At 39.3% G+C, this 8,520-nt stretch overlaps 1 protein-coding gene across 1 annotated transcript in view; it reads left to right on the forward strand.

The window, feature by feature from the left end:
* The first annotated feature begins 4,140 nt into the window (after positions 1–4,140).
* The window catches only part of uacab (uveal autoantigen with coiled-coil domains and ankyrin repeats b), a 56,516-nt gene continuing 52,136 nt past the window's right edge, over positions 4,141–8,520 (forward strand). The window contains exon 1 of the mRNA XM_037691437.1: positions 4,141–4,300. Coding sequence (XP_037547365.1) covers positions 4,253–4,300 — 48 coding nt within the window. The 5' untranslated portion in view covers positions 4,141–4,252. The remainder of the gene's footprint in view (positions 4,301–8,520) is intronic.

The raw sequence follows: 8,520 nt of genomic DNA on the forward strand, positions 1-8,520 counted from the left end.
AAGTGTGACCCGAACCGAGCCTTTAGGTTCTCATTGATGAATGGGCCAGACCACCGGGAAATGTCCCAGTGCTCCCGATGGCCAGTCCGCCCTCAACTCCTGTTGCACAGTGCAGTGTTTTTCAATGAGAAAAATGGCGTCTTTGTTTGAAAATTACATCGCCATGGTAACTCAAAATGTCCATGAAAGTAATAGCACACACATCATGGTGCCAAGTCGATCGTTTTGATATAAAATTTGCGGGGGTACATGTTGCGGTCCGGGCCACATTAAAGTTGAAAGAAGAGCAAGACCCTTTTCAGGTGGATGTTAATGGGTGGCTGTCTTCACACAGTCCCCAATAAAGTATGTCAACAAGTGATTATGGACTAAATATTAAATTGTCAGCAAGATAAATCTGATTCCAAACTATTCCCACTTTTCTCAGCTGGACTCAGAACTGAGTGAATGAATTGTTCTGTGGGCAAAGCTTACTTTCTACAAATTCGTCAGGTTTGTTTTACAAGAAAGTGTCGCTTAATCCACAAGACATTAGAGCTAAAATGCAAGATATTGTGCTATATAGATTGTTTCTAATTTACTGCAGACTTAAGGAGGCTTCGGTCCTAATAGAGGTGGTTTTTGGATCATTTGCCTAAGCAACACCTAATGTATGTTCCTATAGCATAATTATTGTGTTATAATTCATAACGTTACTAGCTGAAAACATTGAACGCAACATGTTCTACCACTATTTTACAGATTAAGGTGCTTAACATAGCTTGTGTACAAATTTTTTATTTATTTACTTACCTTATTTATTTTATTGACCTTTATCTAACCAGACAAATCCCATTGAGATCACAGATCTCTTTTGCAAGGGAGGCCTGGGCCTGAAGGCAGACTAACATGCATGTTTTTGGTCTGTGGGAGGAAACCGGAGTACCTAGAGAAAACCCACGCAAGCACGAGAAGAACTTGCAAACTCCACACTGGAAAGACCCCAGGACCAACTGGGGATTGAACCCAGGACCTTCTTTCTGTGAGGCAACATTGCTAACCACTGAATCATTGTTTTGGTTAGCATAAAATTAGAATAAGAGTATGAAGTCAACCCAGCTGGGATTTGAACTGGCAACCTTCTCACTGTGAAGCAACAGCACTACCAACTGAGCTACCATGCCACCTCATTCAGTTCAGTTCAATTCAATTCAAAAATACTTTTTAATCCCAAAGGGAAATTAAGTGTTGTCATAGCTCATCATCCTGGTTTCATTCAAGAGTTGTTATAGACGCTGATAGCTGTGGGCAGGAAGGATCTCCTGCAGCGAATCCAAAGAATCTGGCCACAGATACCGACCCGGCCACCCAGATCCAGTTTGCTGTCAGATCTGGCAGGCCTCTCGGTCCTCCTGGGCAGCAGGACTGACCAAATACCGAGCAGAATTCCTCCATGAGCGATGGTCACTCCTCCCAGTAGTCTGCCAAACTCCCCATCGCCACAGACAGACAGCTGAAGGTGCCGGGGGAGGATCCCGGTCCTCTTGTTTTCATGAGCCGAGTTTCCCACCACCTCCAGGATCTCGGCGGTCAGGTACTCGAGCACTGCCGCCAGGTTGACGGGAATTCGTCCACGGCGCCTTCTTTTCAACTTGTTAGGGATTTGCGGCTTTAGTTGAGGTATTTGAGCTTTTGAGATGTTAATCAGCTGCTCCAGGTTGTTAAAAAAAACCCACCTTGTTGCCACGGTTACGCCTCATAACAAATGCCCAAAAGTAAAAAGGGATCAGTAAAACTCCTTCCAGCTGCACAGCGTCTGATACCAGAGTAAACAATCATCTGAAAAAAGTGATTTACATCCAGAGAAAATAGGAATTAAAGTTTTCAAAAGCAATAACTCAGAATGAAAGTAATCGAGCTACTCCAACATGCAGCCACCTTGAGCAGCGCATATTACTCATTATACCCCCCTCCCCATTTAAGATGTCAAAATACTCCCAATTGCCCAGCTCAGTAAAACTTTCAGATGTAAGCACAATTGGTATTGTAAGGTCACATATATGTACATAAAAGCAGCTTATTATAAACATGTTTTTTTTCTTCTTCTGTTAATTCAAAAAGTAACTTAATATTTGCCTCATTTGTCGTTCAGCAGCAAACACAACAACTTGTATTTATACGACTTCTTGTCGGCCATTGTCGGACCCAGTTACCCAGAGACCAACCTCTGGACGGTACGAAGTAGGTATTTCACCGTCCCGCGCGTGTCTTCCAGCCTTATGCTTCCAGTTCCAAAGTGCGGAAGTGCACCGGTCTCCATGGCATCGTCACCGGGGCAACGCTGCTGTTGCCATAGAAACGCGGACAAAGGAAGAGGGCCGCGTTCAAGTGCTCAAGGCGTTCAAATATTCCCCAATTAAGCAAAAGCACTCAAGAGACGGTGAAGCATGGACATTTGGCGATGCTTGTTTTTATTTAAACTCCCGGAAGGCATATTTGCTTCTATGTGAAGAAAAGTTTGAAAATACACAAAACTTCTTAGCAAACTTGTGTGAATGCTATGAATCTTGTGGCGGTGGCCAACCTCAATAGCCACCTGGGGGCAGCATTTTATCCTTTTAAATAACATTTCTTTCAAAGATCCTAAAATTATTGCCTCAGTTAACATGTTTCTTAAGTTAAGTTTTGAAATATAGGTCTATATTTCCACGGTTAATGTATTAAATAGGTTATCATCCTTATCATCAAACCAACTTGCCATGTCTTCTGGACTTTCAAACATGTTCTATGTTATTGGGTATAAATATAATTTTCAGTAAATCCTTTTGATAAAAATACATTTCTAACCAATCCTTTAAAAAAAACATGTCACAGAGGTGGACAAACAGATGGAAGACGTTTTAATTGCAAGTGGAATTTATTATTATGAATAACGTAGATAATTTGTAGACGATGAATAATAGGCTAATTATAAATATTAATTCAGCAGTGAGACAATTATTCTCTTGACTGAGGCAAATAGTATGATTTAATATAAAAATTCATTAGTTTTGCTTGTGCTTAAGTCTCTAATAAAAGTTTTATACAATCCTTCATTTTTCTTGGGTTCTTCTCATTTGACAATAAAATAAAATCAAGTTTTTGTATAAAATTATATATAGTCTAAGCTTATATTTCCTGAAATCTTTTTGCTCAGTCCATCCTCACAACACAATCACTCCAAGTAATACTTAATAATAATAAGTTTCGCTACACTTTTGAACACTGTCCCATTTTTTGCTTTTATTCAATTCAATTCATTTTATTTATTTATTTAGAATTTAGTTCAATTCAGTTTATTTATTTAGCACCAAGTCACAACAGAAGTCATCTCAGGGCACTGAACAGAAACATTAATCTACATAAAAAGTAAGTTAATAATGTTTTTATGATTTACAAATCTGCATCTTTTGGACTTCTGGCTAAGAGGTTCCATTAACCTGTTAATAACCAATGCAGCCATGTTCCTGTTTTTAGTTTTCTACATTCGCTTTATAATCTAGCTGTTTTTTGCTACTTTTTTTTACCATGTTATTTTAATTTGTAAAAAATAAAAAAATCTGTATGCCTCTTTTATGATTGTCTAATGTTGTCGTTGTTGTCCACTGTCACTGTTTGATGAAATCAGGTCTCTCTTGTAAATGAGTCCTCGAGGCTCAGTGGGATTAACCTGTCTAAATAAAGGTTGAATGAATGAGGAAAAAAGCGTAACATTTAAGATTTTATTTTAAAAATAAACATAGGTTAGAGAATCTGCGACTTAATTGTGAAAGGCATTACACAAGGACACAGCTTTAGTGACACAGTAATTAGGTGGTAATTTTTTTAAATACTATACTTCACTATGTGGGAGACTGATTAAATCCAAGTACTTGTATTGCGCTTCAGTTGGAGCTGCAGAAGTTCCGGTTTTCAGGTAAACCTGTTTCCTTTGCCGTTCCCATGTTTCCCAGTGGCACTTTTGCTCCAAAGGAAATCCCGCCCTTCCTGACATCCCATTGGATAAAACCTCAGCCGACCGCGCATGCTCCAGTCTGATTGGCTCAGACGCCTGCCAATCAAAGTGTGCCCAGAGTTCGCGGTGGCTAAAGCGTCAGGTGAAACTCGGGACTGTAAAGACACGAGAGGAGCTCAAAGTTAACTTTATCGAAACTTTCAGGGAAGTGTGTGTGTTTTTTATTAACTTCTGCGGACGAAGGTTACACTCACCGCCAGTAACCGACACTTTACCAAGATGAAGAGCCTCAAGTATCGGTTGAAAAGACAAGAAGTTACCATCACAGTAAGTTAACTGCTCTTTGCTTAGTTTAGCTAATACCTCCCGTTGAAGTACGGTAAAGTCGAGTTTTCGTTCACGGGTGGGTTATTGTTCGTATTCCCGGCCCCCACCCTGACTTCCACATGTTCCCACGGCGGTGGTCTGTTTGGGAAACAGCGACGTGAAACACCTGCAGCTCCAGGCGCCAAACCGTGTCCTTATTCACAGCTGCACGAGCTTCGGCTTCTATGAGCTAATAGTTGTTCCGAGCTGAACTCTGTTGTTGTTGTTGTTGACAAACAAAGCCCTTTCCAAATGACCAAAAACAAAGCCGTGGCAGAGCAGATTAAACCAGTCTCCTCACGTGATTCAGAGGTTCCTCTGGTTTATCTCCAGACTCGGATCAATCACGTTTTGACCTTTATGCAGCAGCAGGTTAAAACTAATGCAATCACCTCAAGCAACACTGATCTGACACTTTCTGAGCACAAGGGCTGGATATCAACATTGTTTTTCAGGCTTGACAGCTGCTGAACTGCCTTCTTAGATTATTTGTGTCTATATCAATAAATGGATGCTAACTATTATTATATTTAAGATTATTTTACTTGTGTAGAAACTGAATTGTTTGCAACTGTGTTGACTTTTGATGATAATATAATACATACTAAAATAGTAAAAAATGGATGTTCAAGCTATTCATTATTCCTTTAATGTATACTTTTACAAGTAGTACACTATTTTGGGGAAAAAAAATATATAAGGAGAAATACAACTAAATTAATTAAAATATTTAAGAAAGATGTCCTGATCCATCGTCTGCCATCATTGAATCACTCCAGTTTATGATTGGATCTTCTTTATCACAAACATAATCTACAAATAAACTAAACCCTCGTTGACATCTTATCTGCCCCCCAAGATGTTTTTTTAAATGTAAAATACTTTTATCACTTTAATTCTTTTCAGTAATCTTTGATTATTATGTCAAAAGTGCAGCAGAGAACGTCAAATGAGACCAACCAAACTCTTGTTGAGGAACCTGCAACCAAGAAAATATGTAGGATATTATCTAACTTGAGCTAATGTAGATTCTGAAACAAGCCCTTAGTTTGACAAAGGTTTTCATTTTAACTTCACTTTGTAAGTGGGTTTGACACCCCTGAACTAAATGAACCCACTTTTTAGGCTGCACTGATTCTCATGCCGTCATGTTCTTTAAAAGAAAGCCTGGATCAACATAAAGGAGGTTTATAGAAACATAAAATCTTGACATTTCCAAGGAATGTGCAGTAAGGATCCATCAGAATTCCTTGGCACTAAGGAAACGCACATGTCCATCCAGGAATGTTACAGTCTTCTTCTGTACTGGATGTATATTTTGTACACTTCATGAAATTCTGGAAAAAGAATGCGGTGTAAAAGAATGTTACGTATAAAATGACATAAAGTCGGAATTACTTGTTTATGTCCATGTGTGGCCAATGAGCACCACTTATTCAACAGTAATTACAAATGTGCACAGTTCGGCGTAAAGTGGGTGTCTGGCACTGCCTTCTGTTTTCACCTCCCAATAATTACCATGAGAAAGGCTCGGAGCCCTTCTGTGTAGTTAAACTGTCAGCCCCCCTCCCGTTTTAGAGTGAACAGAAGCCTTTCAGGATTGAAATGGTATTTTATCCGTGGTGCTGTTTGTCCCGCTCCCTCAGCGATGGGCAGAGACATCCCTCTTAACATTCTGATTTCCCTGCAGTGTTTTCTGGCGACCTCGGAGAAAGTTTGGTGCACTGAAGCAGGCGTGACATTTGTTCAGGTCTTCTTTGATGATTTCATATCGTAGTCATTCTCTAAGAAGGCTGATACCAACAGAAGACCTGAAGGAAAAGTGGCACACAGACCGAACAGAAATACTTGAAATAAGAATGCTGAACGTTCTTTAAGATTAAACATGGCTGTCTTTCATTGCACCGTGAGTCACAACACTTGATTATGATGCTCATAAATCATCACCCATGAGTGACAGTTATCCTGGTTTGTTGAAAATGATTTGCATACATTTTTTTGCTCACGCACTTACGTGTAAGGCGATTATTATTACTGGTATTTGGAAAAAGACATGCATTTTATAAGTAGAAGCTGTGCGAGGGAATTGAAAAGGAAACGTTTAGCATGCGAACCAACTGTAGGCCGTTTCTCAAAACTGTTCTGCGACATGGCTGTAAAGGTGAGCCTCCTTTTAAGCTGCTCACAGATCAACAAGCGTTCCGCCTTTGTGCCACAAAACTGTTAGCGTTCATTAACGAAGCTAGCATCAGGCAATCTGTAGAGGCGTAAAACGTGCGTCGAACATTTTCTCAAACATGTCGAATGATGTACATCCTTCAGCTGGTGGGTCACACACGACTGTCATCATCACAGTGAGACATGAAGCTAAATTTCCCTTTCACATGTCGACCATTACAGCTTTGTTAACCTGGTCTGGTGGAGTAGAAGTGTGTCAACAGCAGGTTGACCTCAGTCGTCCATGCCGTCTTGGTCCTTTCAAAACTCAGACTGTCAGAGGATGTCCCAGCTTGAAGCGTTTCGCCAAAGAGGCTTATTTTATTACAAGAAGACAACAAAAACTTTAGTTAAAAAACCTGAACTGTCTCCTCTCTCCTTTTTAAATAAATAGTTTATTAACTTACCATCTATTTACTAATGTAATTAAAGTGAACCCCCTAAATGTCCTTTCAGACTCAGTCTTTGACCTTATCTACGATACACTGGCTTGTTTTACTCAAATATTTCTTAGTAATGGTTTCCCAATAAAGTTAGACGGAGCTAAGGAATGTCAACTATGCCATCAAAAATGTTTCAGGAAACTAAAAAACCAGTATGGAAACGTTGTAAGCATGACTCAGTATTCCAAGGTACTCCTGTAGTCGCAGCTGAGAGGCTGAATGGAGGGTTTCTTTTTGTGTAGAAGTCTTCCTGTTTTAATTTCAAGGCTTTTCACGAGAGTTTCATTGTATAATTGCTTTCAGTTTACAAAGAAAAGGAAATGCCAAGTTCTTGCGTTTTATTTTGGGGAACCAAAAATGACCAGAGAAACCAATGTTTGTTGTTGCTTTAGTATTTGATCAACCTGTTGGTTCTTTTTTGATTTGCTGGAAGAAAGTTGCTACCGGTAATTGTGACATTTTTGGAAACTGGATCCAGAATATAGACGAACCCCCCCCCCCCCCCCCTTTTTTTTTTTGCTTTCAGTTAAGAATAAACAGATCTAGGCCAGTGTGGTTTAATCCTGGTCCTTGAAGGTCATGATCCTGCATGTTTGAGATGTTTCTCTGCTTTGACACACCTGAAGAATGTGATTAACTGGCTATTGCAGAACTTGAAGACATGCTGAGCAGAAAAACATCTAAAACATGCAGGATAGTGACCACTGAGGACCAGGATTGGACACGACTGATTTAGTACATTCAGATACATAGAAATGAAAACAAAATCAACTCATGAACTGCTGTTTCTCCTCACTGACGAAAGAAAAGATGCACATGCAGGAGAGTATTTTGGGTGGATTAAGATCTGAATTTGGTTGAACTGACATTCCTCAAACTCCTCACCCACACTCTGATGCAACATGTTTCCATGCACCTAGATCATAAATAAGTAGTTTGCCCAGATATTCTTGGCAACCAGTTCACTTATCCATGTAGTATTTTTTTAATTCAAAATGAAAGTGTCCTTATTTTAAAGTAGAGTGACTCAGCTGCTCTCGCACATTAAATTAGAGCATGAGGAATTGAAGGCTTCTTAGTTGAGCAGCTTCATTGTCAGTTTTAGCACCTTTATAGAATAGTTAAATCATTTTAATTTCAGTAAAGCATTTATTTTGTTTTTACAAACCCCTGACACTTTCTTTAGAACACAGCCTTTTTCACTGTCTCATCTTGCTTCTGGCGAAAAGAAAGAAGTCGACTGGAGTTTTATTGTAAATGTGAGAAGAAGTAATGTGCTGTTAATTATTAGGTTATAGGTAGGGGTAAGTAATTAAATTAAGTTAATATGATTAGTATTTTAATTGAACTTTGTTCAAGATCTAATAGAATTTGAGGAACAGCCTTCTCAGTAATGTTTTGAGTAGCAGGCTGGAGCCATTTCCAACAAAAACTTCTAGTCGTGTTCTGTGCTGTGAAAGTGTTGGTGAAAGCAGACTGTTTAAATCTGTCTGACTGTTTAAATCTGTCTGACTGTTTAAA

The sequence above is a fragment of the Nematolebias whitei genome, chromosome 2 (assembly GCF_014905685.2).
Source record: "Nematolebias whitei isolate Nwh7 chromosome 2, NemWhi1, whole genome shotgun sequence".
NCBI lineage: Eukaryota > Metazoa > Chordata > Actinopteri > Cyprinodontiformes > Rivulidae > Nematolebias > Nematolebias whitei.